The sequence below is a fragment of the Podarcis melisellensis genome (assembly GCF_964234715.1).
Source record: "Podarcis melisellensis genome assembly, chromosome: 9".
Classification (NCBI taxonomy): Eukaryota; Metazoa; Chordata; class Lepidosauria; order Squamata; family Lacertidae; genus Podarcis; species Podarcis melisellensis.
In genome coordinates this window covers 10892605-10912797 of record NC_138541.1, presented here as the reverse complement: position 1 = coordinate 10912797, position 20193 = coordinate 10892605, and the positions used below count along the sequence as shown (strand labels likewise).

At 46.3% G+C, this 20193-nt stretch overlaps 1 protein-coding gene across 1 annotated transcript in view; it reads right to left on the bottom strand.

Moving 5' to 3' along the window:
• The window catches only part of FRAS1 (Fraser extracellular matrix complex subunit 1), a 341121-nt gene that overhangs the window by 168281 nt on the left and 152647 nt on the right, over window positions 1–20193 (bottom strand). Inside the window, exons 11-14 of the mRNA XM_081924721.1 lie at window positions 18495–18642; window positions 16844–16987; window positions 14345–14479; window positions 1061–1204 (exon numbers count right to left, since the gene is read on the bottom strand). Of these exons, the coding sequence (XP_081780847.1) occupies window positions 1061–1204; window positions 14345–14479; window positions 16844–16987; window positions 18495–18642 (571 nt within the window). The remainder of the gene's footprint in view (window positions 1–1060; window positions 1205–14344; window positions 14480–16843; window positions 16988–18494; window positions 18643–20193) is intronic.

The following is a 20193-nucleotide window of genomic DNA, read 5'->3' as shown; positions in this document are numbered from 1 at the left end:
TTATCTTATATTTTGGAAATGTGCATCTAGGATTTTTTTGTCCTTGAAATTGGGGGGTGGGGCAAGAGAGTGGGGCCCTAACCTATAGCTTGTTTAGCTAGGTAAATCCTGCACTGGCTTCATCAACACCTTTTGTCATGTTAAGAGGTTTGCTCTTCACCCAGCCAACCGGGCTGATTTGCATAAGCCAGCCCAGGAATTCCCTATCTGCCACAATTCTGCCCTTTAATTCATATTAATCAAACGCCCATTAATTGAAGGTAAAGGTAAAGGGACCCCTGACCTTTAGGTCCAGTCGTGATCGACTCTGGGGTTGATAAAGCTCATCTTGCTTTATTGGCCGAGGGAGCCGGCATACAGCTTCCGGGTCACGTGGCCAGAATGACTAAGCCGCTTCTGGCGAACCAGAGCAGCGCACAGAAACGCCATTTAACTTCCCGCCAGAGCGGTACCTATTTATCTACTTGCACTTTGATGTGCTTTCAAACTGCTAGGTTGGCAGGAGCAGGGACCGAGCAACGGGAGCTCACCCTGCTGCAGGGATTTGAACCACCGACCTTCTTATTGGCAAGTCCTAGGCTCTGTGGTTTAACCCACAGCGCCACCCGCGTCCCATATTAATTGAATTTCTGGGGTTCAGGGAGTTTCCCCCCACCCCTTAAACCTATACCAATACATTGTTGGAGAACTCCTCATAGCTTGGATAAAGAGTTTCACTGAGGGAATGGCATTTCCCTGACTGTCACTTTGCATGTGGAGGCGCTGAAGAGAACTGAGGGTGTGTCCTCATTGTCGTGAATCCACTGGCTCTCTCCATATGTGGACGCTGCCACCAGCGATGTCAGCTGATGAGCAGGACAGACATGGTTTAGGTAAAATGTCCTGGCAGCCCAGAAAGGAACCCCAGGCAATTCCCCACCCCTGCTCTAAAGGAAGCAACCCCCCCCCGGGACTCCTACCAAAACGTGAAACACAAAAATGGATACCAGTTTCACTCGAAGAACTCTGCAGAAGGAAAATAAACAAATGAAGGCCACTAGACAGCTTGAAGCTTTTTTACCTTTGCAAACACCATCCTGGATGTAGAACCCTGGGCCACAACTCGCCACGCAGGAACCTTCCCGTAACACGTCAGACGGGTCTTTGCAGGTGAAGCAATTGTTAGCGTTTGGGCCCCAGCAAGTAGCGCAGGATTCATGGCAAGCTGAAGTCAAGAAAAAAGTTAGCAGGTCAGAGGATAACGGAGTTGCCTCATCCAGTCACTGAGCATCAGAAACCTCCCTTATAGGATTGCGAACTTCTCATCTGGCCCTTGTAGCAAAGGTTTATAAACAGCAGCATGTCTCACAGACATGTGAAAACGTTCGTCCCCATTCAGTGGAAAGATTCCCTGGCTATTTTCTGCACGTCAAGCTAATAGAAGCTATGGAGGATGATCAAACAAGGAAACCAAATCACCTGTTTTGGTACAGACCAAAACCTTATTGGTGTATGTTCAATCTCATGTCTCACCTGCAGCTGGTCTATGCTGAGCATTAACCATGAGCTCACTTTGCTGAAGCAGTTTTAGTGCAACTAATGTCATACACACACCAAGAGGAAAATCAGGGTTTTTGAGTTACATCAGCTGTGTAGGTGTCAACATGCTCAGCAAAACGAAGGCTTGCAGAAGAAGAAAAAGAACTCTTTAGAGGTATGAGATAAAGAAGACAAAAGAATAACCCCAAATAGCACAATGGGGACAGAGAATGCTCAGTGGCCACGGAATGGCAAGAGTTTGCTGGGCGGTAGGAAAACGGAAAATGAGGAGGGAGGGGTTCATGGGAATTGAATGGAGTATCCTGGAAGAGGCATGGCTGGAATACTGAGCAGGACCACCCGCACTGCAATGTTTTCGAAGTGTAAGTGGGTTCCCACGAGGCAAGACACAATGATAACAGCAAGAACCTTTATTGAACTACCATATTTTTCGCCCTATAGGATGCACTTTTTCCCATCCAAAAATGAAGGGGAAATGTGTGTGCATCCTATGGGGCGAATGCAGGCTTTCGCTGAAGCCTGGAGAGCGAGAGGGGTCGGTGCGCACCGACCCCTCTTGCTCTCCAGGCTTCAGGCAGCTCTCCGCAAGCCTTGGGAGCCCGGCGCGACTGCAGCCCGAAACCCGGGGAGCGCAGCGGAGTGCAGCGGAGCGCGCCCTGGGCTTCGGGCAGCTCTCTGCAAGCCTGGGGAGACCGGCAGGAGTTCCCGCCGATCTCCCCAGGCTTGCGGATAGCAGCCTGCGTGCTGAGCTGCGTGCCCCGTGGCTTCGGGCAGCTCTTTTCCATCTCCTAGAAAAGCCAATAGAAGCCACGCAGCCCCTTTAAAGAGTGCGCGGCTTCTGCGGGAGGTGGGGAATACTCCCAGAGCTTGTCATGGCTGGTGGGGGAAGGCTTGCGGATAGCAAACTGTTCTGGGGGCTGGGGTCGGGGGAAGCTCGGGCTTCCCCCGCCCCAGCCCAGCACCTGGGGGGGATTAAAAAAACAATTCTTTATTCCCCCCCAAAAAAAACCACTAGGTGCGCCCTATGGGCCGGTGCGCCCTATAGGGCGAAAAATGCGGTAACTCCCAGGGGCAAAGCAACTGCTTATATACATTTCTGAAAGCATGGGCCACTCCCACTCCCAACGTGATTGGCTGTCTAAACTTCCAAGCTGCAAATCACGACTCAGAGTTCAAGGGCCAATGGCAGAGGCCCAAATCCTGAAATGTTCTGTGACTGGGACATCATGTATCGAATCAGAAGACAGGAGCTCAGAATCCTTAGTCCGGACTCAAGCTCAGGCAAACGCAGACCACTGAATACATAACAGTTTTGTTGCAGGTTCCACCTGTTTACATTATTATTATTATTATTATTATTATTATTATTATTATTATTATTATTCCTGCTCAACATGCAAGCCTGGTAGACCTTCATTTCTCATACCCTTTTGGAGAGGTGAGCCATCGTGGAGCTAAAAGCCAGCTTGCAGCAGCAACAGATATGTGTCTATTTTCTGGGAGAGGCGGCAGTTTGCGCTCAATTGTGTACAATGAAATAAAGGAAAGTTATGGACATCGGATCTACAAGAAGACACGCATAGGGAGCACAGCGGGTGGAAGGAGACAACATGCTGCTATGATCTGTGCAGAACAAGACAGATTTATCTCTGGCATTCAGTACGGCCGTGGCATGTTAAGTCATGTGCAGCCAGCGCTTACACAAACACCGCAAAATCTCTTTAGTTTTAGGTATTTTTGCTTTTAAAAAATTGATTACGCCCAAGTTTTGTCCTGAAGAGGTTCTTAACTTTTATTGTTCCTCAACAAGGCACGTCTTTGCTTGCTAAACAGACAGGAATGAACCCCTGGTGACATTTGCTCCTGACTTGTCCGGGGGGGATGGGGACGTATGGGTATATAAAACGAGCCCAGAGGGTGAGAATCGTACATTGGCAATTTGCAGGGCTGGTAATTCGCTAGCGTACCTTTAGGCATTTTATAAAGGTATAAATTATACAAACTGGGTCAGGGTCAGGGTAGAACATAGCTACCATTATGATATGGCAGGACTCATTTTATGATCGGAGGGCATGGGTTGCTGGTGTATTGTTAAAGCTAAGCAGATCTCGGCCTGGTTAGTCTCTGGACGTGGGGCCTCCTGGGAGCACCACGTAAGGCTCTTTAATCTTCCCATAGGAAAAAGATATCAGGGATCAAAGCATAATTCAGAAATAAGATTAGCAAGCAGCTCTTACATGCAGCTGTTTAAATCTCAGCTCATAGGATAGAGCCTAGGTAAAGGTAAAGGGACCCCTGACCATTAGGTCCAATCGTGACCGACTCTGGGGTTGCGGAGCTCATCTTGATTTATTGGCCGAGGGAGCTAGCATAAAGCTTCCGTGTCATGTGGCCAGCATGACTAAGCTGCTTCTGGCGAACCAGAGCAGCACACGGAAACGCCGTTTACCTTCCCGCCAGAGTGGTACCTATTTATCTACTTGCACTTTGATGTGCTTTTGAACTGCTAGGTTGGCAGGAGCAGGGACCGAGCAACGGGAGCTCACCCATTGCGGGGATTCGAACTGCCGGCCTTCTGATCGGCAAATCCTAGGCTCTGTGGTTTAATTTACAGCGCCACCCGTGTCCCCAGGATAGAGCCTAGTCACTAACAGAAACAAATTATTCAAGAGAGGTTGATCACTAGGGCAAGGTAAGGCGGCAAAAGACCCTCTACCATGTTTTCCTGCACCCTAAAATCCAGTCCTGAAACAGGCATTGCAGGGGTTGGAACAGATCACCCTCCAGGTCCCTTCCAAATATGCAATTCTACGATTCTATATTCACAGGCTTCTTATCACACAGAGACTCCCTGGTGTCTTTTCTGTCTCTATCTCTTGGCAGAAGCAGACATGAATAATCACAGGCACATCTAGGTGCCTGATGCTGCCAACTTTTCTCCTTGTTCTCGAATATCTGATGCTTGTGTCTGAGAATGGCTGAAATGCCCAAGGGAGAAGGACGGGGAGAAAAGCTAAAGTAAGTAAGACTCTGCCTGCATTGGCTGCTTGGCTCTACCTCCAATTCGTTGCATTAAATGATGCCCTGCATTGAAATCAGAAGCATTTAAACTCAAGGGTCACATTTCAGTGGTGGGCAAGGCCAAAGAAGAAAAAGTGGGTGGAGCAATAAATGTAAATTTTACCTTTGTACAGCTGGCTAATTTCTACACAAACACACACACATACACACACACACAGAGCCCTCTGCCCAGGATAGCAAGAGGAATAATCAGAGTTCGGGGACACATTACATATCTGTCATCTGCCCCAGAAAAAAACAGGACACCCCATTTTTCCTCATGAGAGGGCAGTGGTCAAAATGGCCACTAAAATCTTGTGTAATTTTGGGCTGTACTTTTTCTGGGAATAGCGACCCAAAATGGCATTTTGGGGCACTGTGCAAGATTTGGGGTGGTAGCAATCTTGCATGTTCCCCCGAAACATGCATTTTGGGGTGCTGTGCCTGGGGAAACCACTTTTTGGGAGCCATGATCTCATGCAGAAGTGTGGCCATGGAAGGTGGTGTTTGGGTTTTGGGCTGTTTCCTATTGCAAGGTACGACATTTCAGTCAAGGAAAAACATTCGAGGAGCATGCAAAGCCGCTGCAGTGGGGGGCACAGCCTGGGGGAAGGGGGTGTGGCCCAGGAGAATCCCAAGGGTAAGATAAAGAGAGACTTGAGGGGTGAATTTGAGCTCTGGGCCTGAGGTTCCCCACCCTTGCGGTTCTCAGCCTGTGGGTCCCCCTAGATGCTGTTGGACTACAACTCCCATCATCCCTGAGCTCTGGCCATGCTAGCTAGGGATGATGGGAGTTATAGTCCAACAACATCTGGGGACCCACAGGAGGAGAACTGCTGCTTTAGACAGTTCAGTTCCTTGGAGCAGAGATGTCGACTTCTACTTATTCTACTTCATAAAGTGCCATGTAGACTGTTTAATAATGACCCTTTTTTGGAACACAATCTGGGATCCTACCATATCAGATCGCAAGGGCACAACTGCCCTCATGTCACTATCAGAAGGATCCATAAACAGACAAAAGGATTGTGAGAGGATGTATCTAACACCCATTATTAGCCACAATGATGATCTCACACATAAAACTCCAGAACTGGCTCACCTCCAAAGAAGGGAGAGAGGAGGTGTCTGTCTCAATTTACAGGCCAAATGAGGACAGCGAGGTATAGGAACCGTAATTAAGAAACAAGCCTACTCAAATTGCCTTGTTTCTCAGATCCATTCCCCTCACTACCCTTTTGGTCCCCTCCTTATTGGACGGTTTTAAAAGCAGAAATCTTTGCGAGGCTCTTGCCTAGTGGGATCAGGACGTCTATATTTAGTGCTGCGAAGATGGCACAGATCAAACAGGAAAGGTCCATAGGATCGATATCTGCCTTGGGATTGCCTTGCATAACACACACTCCTAAGGTGATTGAGGAAGCATGTGAACAGGTACAGAGAGTCTCAGCTCAGGACTGAGTCCCCATCCATCGCTCAATGATTGGTGGCTCATCCTCTGTGCTGGCTGAGAGTGGTGCTGGAAGGTTGAGAGCCGCTAAGGAGAGGGAAAGGTTCTGCTAACCCAAGCAGGTCTACAGGGGAGGCGATACAGAAGGAAGCTACAGCGCCGACTGCAACCTTTCCGAATTCCACTGCGAGGTCTATTTAGAGCATCGCCGTTGAGAAGCATCCAACCTAATCAGCACAATAGTTTTGGGAAACACGGATCATTAATCTGCCCTAAAAGCCGATCACGGTCTTTTCTAAAGAGAAAAGGCACTGAGAATCTGATCAGCGCATCAAGTGCAAATTCTCCATATATATATACACACATACACATACACACACACACACACACACATACACACACATATGCCCAAATACAATAGCAGCTGTTGTGCAATTTGAGCTGCTGTTCGAGCGTGCAGCTTGAGTTCCTGCGCCCACGAGGAAGGACGTTGAGGCAATTTATCCTAGGCTGCTTTTAAAGAAATAAATAAATCCTAGCAACTATTGATTGCTCCCCCCGCCCCCCGCCCACACTTCACTCTGCAATGTCTCTTTTTGTCTGGGTGGTTCTGAAGACTCATGGAAGGGAGACTAACCAAAGGGAAACAGAGCCAAGCCTCAGGACATGGGGGCTTCTGTGGTCTCCAACTCTTCCTTCCAAAAGAGAGAGAGAAGATTCTTCAGCTGCAGAGGAAGAAGAGGTGACCACTAGTGTTCTGGCATTTTTTGCAAAACAGAAAATGACAGCCCGGCCCGCCCACCCACCTCTTCTGCCTAGCAAAGAAAGAGCATCTCTCCAGAAGTGCGCTCCAGAATTGTTAGAGCCATTGCAAAGAAGGCAACCCTCTATATTTCTCACCGCTCCAATCAAGACAGAACTGGAGTTAGTTTTTCCTATGGATTTTAACCTGTGCTGAAACCAAGCATGGTGAATCAAAGAGAAACGATGGAAGCAAGAAGAAATTCCGACGAAAGAAGAATGGCAGACAAAATTAATGAACTATGCAGAATTGGAAAAAATGACAGGAAGGATTCGAAACCTGCAGGACCAGAGATTTACAGAAGATTGGAAGAAGTATATGAATTATTTGAAGAGCAACTGTAATCACCAAATTACGCTAGTAGGACTACAAGAAGTTTTGTAAGGAGAAATATACGAAGTGTCACAAAGTAGAAAAAGATAGAGATATTGGTTATGAGTTTGAAATATAATAGGGAAAATAAGAAATGCATACTAAGAGATTAGATTGGAAAATTTTCAGACAGGACTGATGGAAGTAAAATAAACTGAATAAGATGTAAAAGTATGTTTAATAACTGTTGAAAATGATATGTTAAAAAAAGAATCAAAGGGAACTGAGCTCCCAGGCTCCCAACTCTCTCTCTCTTAGTCTGGGAGGAAACCCTGCTTCAGGCCCCTGTGTTGGCAGCCCTGCTGACCACCCTGTTCAAAACGTTGTTTTGTTACCAACATCTGCATGGAGCCTGAAACATTAGCTGAGGTACAGCGGGCTGCATGGCCTATATGGGGAAAGCCGCCCTCTGAGACAGGCAGTTCCCCATGCCCTAACCCGCTCCCCCTGTCACCCATAGTTCCAACAAGCATTAATTGTGCAGTTAATGTCCCTTACAGATTTCCAATTTCCGCTTTTTAATGCATTTATCGTTCTTTAAAAGAAGTGTCTGTCAAGGAAGAAAGAGCCATAGCAAATTAGTTTGCGCACAGATCTTCATTCTGGAAGAAAGCATGTCGTGGGGTGAGCGGGGAAGGAATGATTAAAGGAACATGGTTGCTTCGTGATGAAACGAGGAAAGAAAAGTTGGAAATGGATAATAACTGGCAGGTCTTCCATTCAACTCTGAACATGCCCACAGACTCAAACCTGCCTCTCCCATCTGAAATTGCCCTCCAGCTGCTCACAGACTTGCTCCCACTCTCATGCCTCATCCTTTGCATTGGGGGGGTGCAATTATATTGGCTGAGTGTCATTAACCTTAGGAGTTCACATGGGTAATGATGAACAGAGACTTAAAACCCAAAAAAGAACAGGCTCTCTGCAGACAGAACCAGTACATTTCCAAGCACAATTCAAAGTGTTGGTGCTGACCTTTAAAGCCCTAAGTGGCCCCAGTCCAGTATACCTGAAGGAGCGTCTCCACCTCCATCGTTCAGCCCAGACACTGAGATCCAGCGCCGAGGGCCTTCTGGCAGTTCCCTCACTGTGAGAAGCCAAGTTACAGGGAACCAGGCAGAGGGCCTTCTCGGTAGTGGCGCCCGCCCTGTGGAACGCCCTCCCACCAGATGTCAAAGAGAACAACAACTACCAAACTTTTAGAAGACATCTGAACGCAGCCCTGTTTAGGGAAGTTTTTAATGTTTGATGCTTTACTGTATTTTAATATTTGGTTGGAAGCTTCCCAGAGTGGCTGGGGAAGCCCAGCCAGATGGGCAGGGTATAAATAATAAATTATTATTATTATAACCGCAAAAGACTAATAATAATAATTAATAATAATAATAATAAATTTTATTTATACGCCGCCCTCCCCAGCCAGAGCCAGGCTCAGGGCAGCTAACACCAGTAAAATTACAATAGAAACATAATTGGGGGGCAATTTAAAATACAGGTTAAAATACTATTTAAAATGCAGCCTCATTTTAAAAGTAGCCCAGAGATCAAAACCGTAAGGGAAGGGAAACATAAGGGTCAGACTGAGTCCAAACCAAAATCCTGGTGGAACAGCTCTGTCTTGCAGGCCCTGCGGAAAGATGTCAAGTCCTGCAGGGCCCTAGTCTCTTGTGACAGAGCGTTCCACCAAGTCGGGGCCAGTACTGAAAAGGCCCTGGCCCTAATGAATCCAAACCCAACAACAAGGAACACAAGTACAGGCAATCGTCGCTTTGTGCAAGAGCTACATTTCAGAGCCCTTGTAAAAAGTTCCACCCCGCCCCTGTTCCACCCTTTCAGTGGCATTTTCGGGTCACTTCTGAGTTCAGCGCTATGCGTGCGCATCAATCGGATGCGTGTCAATCGGCTGTTGCCGAAACACTTAAACTCCGAATTCTAGCCCCCATGGGTCACAATACTATTCAGAAATGATCCCAGTCAGTGGTTCTCAAACTTGCCCCCACCTGGAGCACTTGAAAATTGCTTTGCGAATCACTCAAAAAATTTTCTTCCCATTTTTTAGTGATCTTAGTGCTTGGGACCTTGCCATGCCTTGCCAGTAGCTGTGGCTTTAATCCTGTGGAGAATGCAGAGCTTCACACACGCGGAGCTACACAGAGCCCCACCACAGATCACCTGAATGAAGTTGTCTCCAGAGGCCATCACAGATACGACCTTGCTGCAATCCTGATACAGTAGACGCTCGGGTTGTGAACGTGATCCATGCGGGATGCACATTCGCAACCTGCAGTGCTCGCAACCTGCATCTGTGCGTCTGCGCACGCTCAGGTTGCGATTCCACACTTCTGTGCATGCGTGACCGCCAAAACCCAGAAGAAACCCATTCCGTTACTTCCGGGTTTCGGCGGTCCGTAACCCAAAAAAACACAACCTGAAGTGGCTATAACCTGAGGTATGACTGTACTTAGTTTCAATTATACTTTCATTATCTCATTGATATAATATTTTTTCCAGTGCTGCTTTTTTAAAGGCTCCTTGGACATTTCTAGTAAACATTTTTTTTAAAAAAACAAGTAATATACATTTCTAATACAGTCATACCTTGGTTCTCTAACAGAATTGGTTCCGGAAATTCGTTCGGCTTCCAAAAATGTTTGAAAACCAAGGTGCGGCTTCTGAGTGGCTTCAGGAGCCTCCTGCACTCAATCGGAAGCTGCATCGGATGTTTGGGTTGCAAAGAACGTTCACAAACCGGAACACTCATTTCCGGGTATGCGGCATTCGGGAGCCAAAACGTTTGAGTCGCAAGGCGTTTGAGAACCAAGGTATGACTGTATACATTTTAAATTTAAAAAACCAAATAAATAAATCAAACGATGAAGTGGCAAATTACTGTGGTGCGCATGTAACCGTGTGGGAAAGCTGCTTTTTATTGAGTCAGACCACTGGTACAGTGGTACCTCGGGTTACATACGCTTCAGGTTACATACACTTCAGGGTACAGACTCTGCTAACCCAGAAATATTACCTCAGGTTAAGAACTTTGCTTCAGGATGAGAAGAGAAATCGTGCTCCGGTGGTGCAGTGCAGCAGCAGGAAGCCCCATTAGCTAAAGTGGTGCTTCAGGTTAAGAACAGTTTCAGGTTAAGTACAGACCTCCGGAACGAATTAAGTACTTAACCCGAGGTACCACTGTACTATCTGAACCGACTGGAAGAAGGGAAAGCAGTGACCAAGCTGAGAGAGGAATCTCACCACTCGGACGCTTTCCCAGATTTCTGACTGCATGGCTAGGAAAATTCTTTTCACCACCTTGTGGGACTTAACGGATGGCCGTCGTCTCACGAGGTTTCAGCACTGAGCATCGGAGAAAAGTGATCGCTGGGGAAGTTATCCATTTGTAGACACTCTGTACGAGGGTACAGAGAGGGGCTTAATGTCAGCTTAATTTGTCTTCTTCCCGCTAATGCCTCGAGCCAAAAACACACACGTGGTGAGGGAAGTGGATAGCCTACTGAGTTATGAACAAGTTCTGAAACCCAGCACTTTCTTCCGTGGGTTCTCTCTCTCCCCCCCCCCCTTCTTCTTTTTATGCAGAAAAGTGCAGTCAGGCAGAACTAAAACAAATTGCTTGAACTCCTTGGAGGAAAAGAGAGAAGAAATTTTCCCAGCAACTTTCTCCCGCTGACATGCATGAGTGCAAATGCGGATGAAATGCGGGATGAGTGAGCTGCAAAAGCGGTAATAAGGTGAAACGAATAGCCATATTTGGCTGCAGGGGGGGCCTCGCCAATTAAGAGACGCTGAAGAGAGCCAAGCAAGGGGGGAACTGTAAAACTCAGTAGGTGTAGACTGGAAGGAAAGCCTGCTCTGCTCAGCCACATGGGAAAGACCACCTTTTCAATCCATGAGTGCAAGACTATGTGTGTTTCGCTCACATCCATTAGTTCACTGGGCAAGTGCAAAATTCAGATTTTGCCGCCAATATTTGCAAATTCTAAAGGAACATTGGGGAGGCGGGTGGCGCTGTGGGTTAAACCACAGAGACTGGGACTTGCCAATCAGAAGGTCGGCAGTTCGAATCCCCGCGACGGGGTGATCTCCCGTTGCTCGGTCCCTGCTCCTGCCAACCTAGGAGTTCGAAAGCACGTCAAAGTGCAAGTAGATAAATAGGTACTGCTCCAGCAGGAGGGTAAATGGAGTTTCCGTGCACTGCTCTGGTTTGCCAGAAGCGGCTTTGTCATGCTGGCCACATGACCCGGAAGCTGTACGCCTGCTCCCTTGGCCAATAAAGCGAGATGAGCGCTGCAACCCCAGAGTCGTGCATGACTGGACCTAATGGTCAGGGGTCCCTTTACCTTTACCTTAAAGGAACATTGATTTGCACACTGTGCATATTCTAAATGGGGACTTTTTTTTATTGAATGCCATCTTTAGAAAATCCCAGCTTCCTTTCCCCAGATGCAATAAATTTCTAGACCTTGTGATTCTAAAAACCTTGGACCCAGAGGCAGCACATTTCTCACGCAAGGCAAAACGACAACATGAAGAGGACTTTTGGTAGCAGCCTGGCTATGAAACCAGTTTTGCAGGAAGGCTACTGTCAAAAGGATTTGGGAGACCACAGCTCCCACCCTGCGAAGTATCAGCCGATGTAAACTCCTTCCAGGTCTCATTTCCGTCTCAGTGTGTGTGCATATGCGTGATTTGGCCCAGGGGCTGTCTAATTCTGACCCCCTTTGTAAGAACTATTTGGTAACCCATTTGCAAATTATCAAGCCACTCATGCACAGCATGTAAAAACAGTGCCTCTCAAGCTTTCAATCCTCCAGCCAGAGCTTCTGGAGGCTGAAAATTACAGAGATCCATTGGTCCTAAAATGGTGGCGGACAGTGTTTGGCATAATCAGCTGGCAAGTACTGGCATCATGCAGCTACCATATTAACATGCAGATTGCCAGCTGTGTCCTACTCAGAATTCCATCTTGTATAAAGATGGAGAACCACTTAGAAGCAAGAGGGGAACCTCCTGCGGTCATATTGCCTGCTGAAAGTGTGCTATTATTAAAGGCAGCATGTTGCAAATGGTTCAGAGGGATCAGAAATGAATCTATTAATTTTTTTCACTGGAAGGACATCAGGGTTTGCAGGACACTGTCAGACAACGGCATGATGACCATAAAACTCCGTTATTCCGGGGAATGCGGCTCTTCCTTCTACAGAGCACTTCCACAGTGGTACCTCTGGATGTGAACGGGATCCGTTCCAGAGCCCTGTTCGCATCCTGAGTAGAGCGTAACCCACGACTGCGCGTCTGCACGTGTCGCGATTCGCCGCTACTGTGCATGCGCGCGACGTCATTTTGAGTGTCTGCGCATGCGCGAGTGGCGAAACCCGGAAGTGACACGCTCCGTTACTTCTGGGTCATCGCGGAGCGTAACTTGAAAACAGCTCAACCTGAAGCACATTTAACCCGAGGCATGACTGTACTTGTGATTTTTCACAATGTGACCATTTTTAAAAAATGGATTTGTGGCCTAAATTAAGCTAGGGTTTCCCAGCGACTGGGAAATCAAGCTTACTTGGGAGTAAGCCGCAGTGAAGTCAGTGGAGTTTTCTTCCGAGTAGACATGTTTGAACTGCTCAAATTAAATTAGAACAATCCAACAAGGGGTGGGTTGAGCTGGGCTTGGCTGCCAATGTTTCGTGTTCTCTCCCACTTCTCTCAAAATGTCCTGCCCAGACCCTGCTCACTGCCTCTGTGCCCTCATCTCCCCCTGTTTCCCTCTGTCAGCCTTTGCCAAAACACATTCTAAATTCCTAAGACGCCTGGATCATGGAAAGAAAATGAGTTATGCCTTTTCAAGCCTACGCAAGTGCGCTCTGTTCGCAGAATGCTTTCTACCCACATAATATATGATTTCTCAGCAAAATGCAATTTGAGCCAATTGTTAACAATGTGGTAATTAGGCCAAATATGACCCTTTAAATCAGACTGGGAAAATACCTAAAAAGCAACTGATCTCCCTCTCTCTCTCTCTCTCTCACACACACACACCAATTTTTCTTGAGGCTGATTTCAACCATCACGAAATAACGTGCTTTTTATTAGATCAGTACACAATGGGTGTTATTCAATTTATTCAAAGTTAGCTCATTGAAATTAATGAACATGAGTAAGTTAGGTCCATTCATTTAAAAAGGTCTGTTCTGAGCATAATTTACAGTGTAATCCTGTGCATGTGGACTCAGAATTAAGTACCATTGAGTCCAATGAGTTTTACTCCCAGGGAAGTATATGAACATAGGATTGCAGACTTAGCATGGATTAGCATGGCCAGGGTATTGTTTAGAGGTTTTTGTTGGGGTGCATGTGTTGCTTTTATTAATTTTTTTGTATCATTATTTTAGATGTTATGATTTATGTGGAAGTTGTTTCAATGTGGTTGCATATTTTTTAATATTTTATTATTTTATGTTTGCAATTGTCTATTTTTTCATGTTGCTGCCCTGTTTTTCATGCAAGCTGCCCTGAGCATGGTTTTAATGGTAAAAAGGCAGCTTACAAATAAAATTATGTGTGTATCAATATACCCTAACATTCTTCATATATTTCGTTTCCACTTAGTTATGGCAATTGGCAGCCAAGATACAAAATCTTCCATTGTTCTTGCTATTTTTTAAACCTTTTTTTTTTGTATCAGTTTAATAACAGCAGCTTCTGTTCGACATTTTTGTTTTGTATTGTTATCAAGCATCTCTTTTACATAAAATACTAGCAGCCTTGTACTCAGCATTACTCGAGAATTCTAACGTTCAGTCCGCCATTTTGATTCAAAATGGCAACCAACTGTATCCAAAAACAGACAGAAAACTTCTTGATCTCCAGAAACCATCATGCACATTGTGGCTGAAATATTGTAAGAGGTGTCCAAATGCATAGAGGAAAAACAACTTTCCAAAACATATAGTAGAGAAAAAGTCGTTCAGAGATTAGGGGGCATTTGAGATCAGCTCCACAACAAATGTGCTATCTATTGTTGGGCCATACTGGCTGTCCTTACTAGACCAAGGAGAATACACAAACAACTCATGTCATCAAACATGGGTATCTATCTATCTTACCTGTGCATTGAAGGGGTCCTGGAAAGAATCCTTCACCACATGATGCCACACACTGGCCGTCCTTCAACTGCAGTGAATCTTTGCATGCTGTACACACAAACTCGTCAGTGCAATTAGAGCATGTCTTCTTGCAGGCTGGCCAAGACAGGAAAGAAAGAAGAGTTTCTTACAGAACAGGAATCTGCAACTGGTAGCCTTGGGGCCATAGCGGCACACTTTGGAGACTGCCCTTCCACTCGATACGATAATCTTTATTGTCATTGTCCCATACAGAACAACGAAATCTACGTAAGACATTCAAAAACCAACAAGCCTGCTATCCCAGCTATCCCAACCTGGTTAGCCCCCTAAAAACTCTGATACCCCATTTTTAAATACAATATACTCCCATACAGACTCCTTACACTGCATTTAAAACCAAACTCACATTTGGATAGAAACTTTCTCAGGTGGCTAGTCCTAGTCTTTATAACCCTTTCCAGCTGAAAGAGATCATTTCCGGCGTGCGCACTATCCTGCGCTATCTCTGCAGGTTTTTTTATGGCACCTGGAAGCATAGATTTGATCCAAGGTGGGAAGACTGCACCCAATTATTCTCTCTGCAGTCTTCACAACCCTGGACAGCATTGTTTTCCCCCTGACCATGCAGCTCCCAAACCACACACAGAGACCATAAGTTAATAGACTCTCAACAGTACAATGGTAAAATGCCATCAACAGGTCCTTTGAGGGCCTACAGTACTCCCTCCTTGATGTGGCCTTTCAGGTGCTTATGAAGGATCTAAATCATCATACGGGTATCGGTAAACTTGGTAGAAGGCTCTGCTATGGATGATGATGAGTGGTTCCTCATCATCCTGGGGAAAAGTGACAAGAGGGGTGCCACAGGGTTCTGTCTCAGGCCCAGTGTCATTCAACAACTTTATGAACAACTTGGATAAATGAGTTGATGGGATGCTCATCAAATTTGCAGATGACACCAAACTAGGAGGGGTAGCCAGTAATGCAGAAGACAGAATCAGGATTCAAGATGACCTTCACAGATTGGAGAACTGGGCCAAAACTAATGAAGGGAATTTCAATAGAGACAAATGTAAGGTTCTGCACTTTGGCAAGAAGAACCACATATGTTAAGATAGGTGACACCTGGATTGCCAGTAAAGGGACCCCTGACCATTAGGTCCAGTTGCGGATGACTCTGGGGTTGCGGTGCTTTACTGGCCGAGGCAGCTGGGTCATGTGGCCAGCATGACTAAGCCGCTTCTGGCAAAACTAGAGCAGCGCACGGAATCACCGTTTACCTTCCCGCTGGAGCGGTACCTATTTATCTACTTGCACTTTGTGCTTTTGAACTGCTAGGTTGGCAGGAGCTGGGACTGAACAACGGGAGCTCACTCCGTCGCGGGGATTCGAACCACCGACCTTCTGATCAGCAAGCCCTAGGCTCAGGGGTTTAGACCACAGCACCACCCGCATCCCATGGATTGCCAGTAGTATGTGAAAAGGATTTAGGGGGCTTAGTAGAGCACAAGCTCAACATAAGACAACAGTGTGATGCAGCCACAAATAAAGCTGATGCTATTCTTGGTTGCATCAGCAGAAGTCTAGTGTCTATTTGGTCTTGGTCAGACCACACATGGAGTGAGTCCTGTGTCTAGTTCTTTGGACCACAATTTAAGAAGGATATTGACAAGATGGAACGCATGCAGAGGAAAGCAACCAAGATGATCAAGGATCTGGAAACCAAGCCTTATGAGGAATGGTTGAGGGAGCTGGGTATGTTGGATGGCAATCTGTCAGGGATGCTTTAGTTGAGATTCCTGCATTGCAGGGGGTTGGACTAGATGACCCTTGGGGTCCCTTCCAACTTTACAAGTCTACGATTCTGTGATGTTTCTGACCAACTGAAAACCACAAAGGCATCCCTCTTGTTGAAAAGCACACACTGACGAACTTTGAAAGTCAACACAACTCTGGGCATGCTGTTAGCATCCTTTTTCCTGACAAAGGGAAGCCACAATTGACAGATTCATCCTTCCTTACCTGGAATCATCTGCAAGGAAGAAGGGCAGGTTATTAAGTCATTATTTTATTTGTCGGGAAAAGTTGATAAGTGAGTCTGCCTTCCATTATCCAGAAAAGCACCCCACAGAGAGTTACAGGCATAAAAAAACATGAAAATGTTTTATTTTTCTGCAGCTAAGTATAATATTTGAAATACAGTGGATGCTCGGGTTGCGAACGTGATCCGTGTGGGAGGCACATTCACAACCCGCAGTGTCCGCAATCCGCAGTGGCGCGTCTGCACACATGCGGGTTGTGATTTGGTGCGTCTGTGCATGTGCAAAGCGTGATTTAGCGCTTCTGTGCATCCGCCGAAACTCGGAAGTAACCCGTTCCAGTACTTCCAGGTTTTGGCGGTCCGCAATCCGAAAAAAATGCAACCTGAAGCGGATGTAACCTGAGGTATGACTGTATTGTAAATAATAAATAGATTACCTAAGCAAAGTCCAGCATCCTGATAATACCCGGATCCACAGCTTGCCACACAGCGCCCAGCCTGCAGCAGCTTGGTTGTGTCATGGCAGACGTCGCAGAGGTCAAAAGACTGTGAGCAGGTCACACAATCCGCATGGCACCGACCTGTTGTTAGTGAAGAAGAGGCAACTCTGGTTCATTATACTTGAGTGTAAAAGTCAGAGGGCAAAACTTTTATCAGGCCTCTTCTTCCTCAACTGTCATTTGGGGGCAGCCATTTTATCAGTGGGAGAGATGGGGATAAAGGTAAAGGTAAAGGGACCCTGACCATTAGGTCCAGTTGTGGCCTACTCTAGGGTTGCGGCGCTCATCTTGCTTTATTGGCTGAGGGAGCCGGCGTACAGCTTCCGGGTCATGTGGCCAGCAGGACTAAGCTGCTTCTGGCGAACCAGAGCAGTGCACAGATATGCCGTTTACCTTCCCGCCAGAGTGGTACCTATTTATCTACATGCACTTTGATGTGCTTTCGAATTGGTTGGCAGGAGCAGGGACCGAGCAATGGGAGCTCACCCCGTCGCAGGGATTTGAACCGCCGACCTTCTGATCAGCAAGTCCTAGGCTCTGTGGTTTAACCCACAGCACCACCCGCTAGAAATTGGGGGCTGAGTTTTTGAATTCTCCCCCTTCCCTCCTTGCCCCTGTGTTGTATTTTTGTTTATTTGTTTCTTAGAATGTAACCTTGTGGGTAAGGAGTGTCTTGTTTTGATTTCATGTAAGTTGTTCTGGGAGATTTGCTGGCTGAAGAGTGGGGTACAAATGCTATTATTATTATTATTATTATTATTATTATTATTATTATTATGCCACCCACTCTGGGTGGCTCCCAACAAAATGTTAAAAACTCAAACATTAAAAGCGCGAAGAAATAAAAATATATATGCACATATGCAGTATTTGTTGCAGTTGTTATTACAACCACAGTTCATACACTTCTTCTTCTTCAGCAATCACTCATAGCCAAGTAAGATTGTCTTCCATAAACACGGTCTTAACAGTGAGTCCGTAAGTGACTGTGGAGGCCAATTCTGGAACCACACGTCCTTCCACAGTGGGGACATTGGTTTCCGGACAGGAGTTGATCACGGTGTGGATTTGCCTTCCTCTTAGCATGTTTCTCCCTTGCGTCCAGAGTTCGAGTGTCTTCAAAGTCCATGACACCTTTGGTAAAGGCTGCTCTCCAACTGGAGCGCTCACAGGCCAGTGTTTCCCAGTTGTCGGTGTTTATACTACATTTTTTAAAGATTTGCCTTGAGAGAGTCTTTAAACTTCTTTTGTTTGACCACCAGCAATACGCTTTCCATTTTTAAGTTCGGAATAGAGTAGTTGCTTTGTAAGACAATAATCAGGCATCTGGACAACATGACCAGTCCAACGACGTTGGATATCCAGTACACTGATATTAGTTCGCCTGTCTTCACACAAAAACACACACACACCCTTTTGTGTTGGAATCATTGTACGGCACCTTTTCCCGCTGAAGAGCAGGGCAAAGACTCTTCAAATAAACAAGACAAACGAGTAAAAAAACACAGGATACCTGCCCCGGAGCCTTCAGGGACAAGGAGGGGCGAGACATTTGAAAAGAAACAAAGTTCAATGGTCATAAAAATACCTGGCTCGCAAGGAGGGCAGCATTGTCCTGCCGCGGCAACTGCCACGCTGCCTGTGGGGCAAGTCGGACAGGACGGAGAGGAGCAAATAACATCGGAATCCTGGCACTCGCATTCGCGGCACAGACCCTCTTTCCATTTTTCTCCGCTCTGCATGAGAAAATGATAACAGCTACAGCCTATTGCATCTTTTCAGCACTGTGTTATTTATTACATTTTGAGGTAAGTGGAACAAGAGCCAAAAGGGGATGGAGCATGGGTAGAAGAAGAAGAGTTTGGATTTGATATCCCGCTTTATCACTACCCGAAGGAGTCTCAAAGCAGCTAACTTTCTCCTTTCTCTTCCTCCCCCACAACAAACAGTCTCTGAGGTGAGTGAAGCTGAGAGACTTCAGAGAAGTGTGACTGGCCCAAGGTCACCCAGCAGCTGCATGTGGAGGAGCGGAGACCCGATTACAAGTCTATCGCTCTTAACCACTACACCACGCTTAGTTTGCCTGGGTAGGGTTAGGGTTAGGGTTAGGGTTAGGCAAACTAAGGCCCAGGGGCCGGATCCGACCCAATCGCCTTCTAAATCCGGCCCGCAGATGGTCCGGGAATCATTGTGTTTTTACATGAGTAGAATGTATCCTTTTATTTAAAATGCATCTCTGGGTTATTTGTGAGGCATAGGAATACATTCATTTCCCCCAAAAAAATATAGTCTAGCCCCCCACAAGGTCTGAGGGACGGTGGACAGGCCCATGGCTGAGAAAGTTTGCTGACCCCTGGAATGGAGCAACAACTGTCAATTTTACCTTTGCACAGTAAGGTGATTTCTAAACACAGCTGCAGCTCCCAAAGGGGTTTCACAGTCAACCCCTCTTCACAGGGAACTCTGGGAGTTGTAGTTCTGAGAGGGGTATGGGGGGGTCTCCTCACAGCTCTCAGCACCCTTAGCAAACTACAGCTCCCAGAGGAGGACTAGGGGAAGACACGACTGTTTAAAGCAGCATCGTTGTGCTTTAAATGTGTGGTGTGAATGAGGCCACACATGTGTGCATAAAATGTACATGTGTACATGTCTTCGGATATAAAAACAGGCATCCCATTCCTTGACAAATGGCTAAACTAGCCTTGGAAAGGGAATGCTTTGCTCCACCGGCAAATGCTTTGATGAAGGCTTAGATGTTACAGTTCAGACAACATTGATCTTTTTCCCCTGCCTGTATTGATTACACTGTTAGGAGCCATTCAATTGTACAAATGTAGCAGCTAATATCATCATTCAATTGCCAGGATAAGGAAAGCCCTCAAAATCTGATCGCATCAAATTATGATAAAACAGCTAAACATTTGGGAGCAAGAGTGCTGTAAAACATTATCGAATGAGGTAATCCCATTCCAATAAAGCTGGCAATTGACAGAGAACATTTCAAGATTGTTTCCAAGGATCATAAAAGTGCCTTTCTGTTGTGCAACCTCTCTCTCTCTCGACTTGAAATACACTGTGATCAGACTGCAAGTGAGCAGGATAGTTTTGCTGTTGGGCAAAGGGCTGGAATAAATTTCCTTTGGGTACTTCTGTGATATATAATATTATGAATTTGGCAATCCTGGCTACTGTGGATCAACCTTGATTTTTGCCTAGGGTGGCTGGGGCAGCCCCGTCAGATGGGTGGCACTGGGCAGCAATCATCACCTGATTGACAGTCCAGGAGG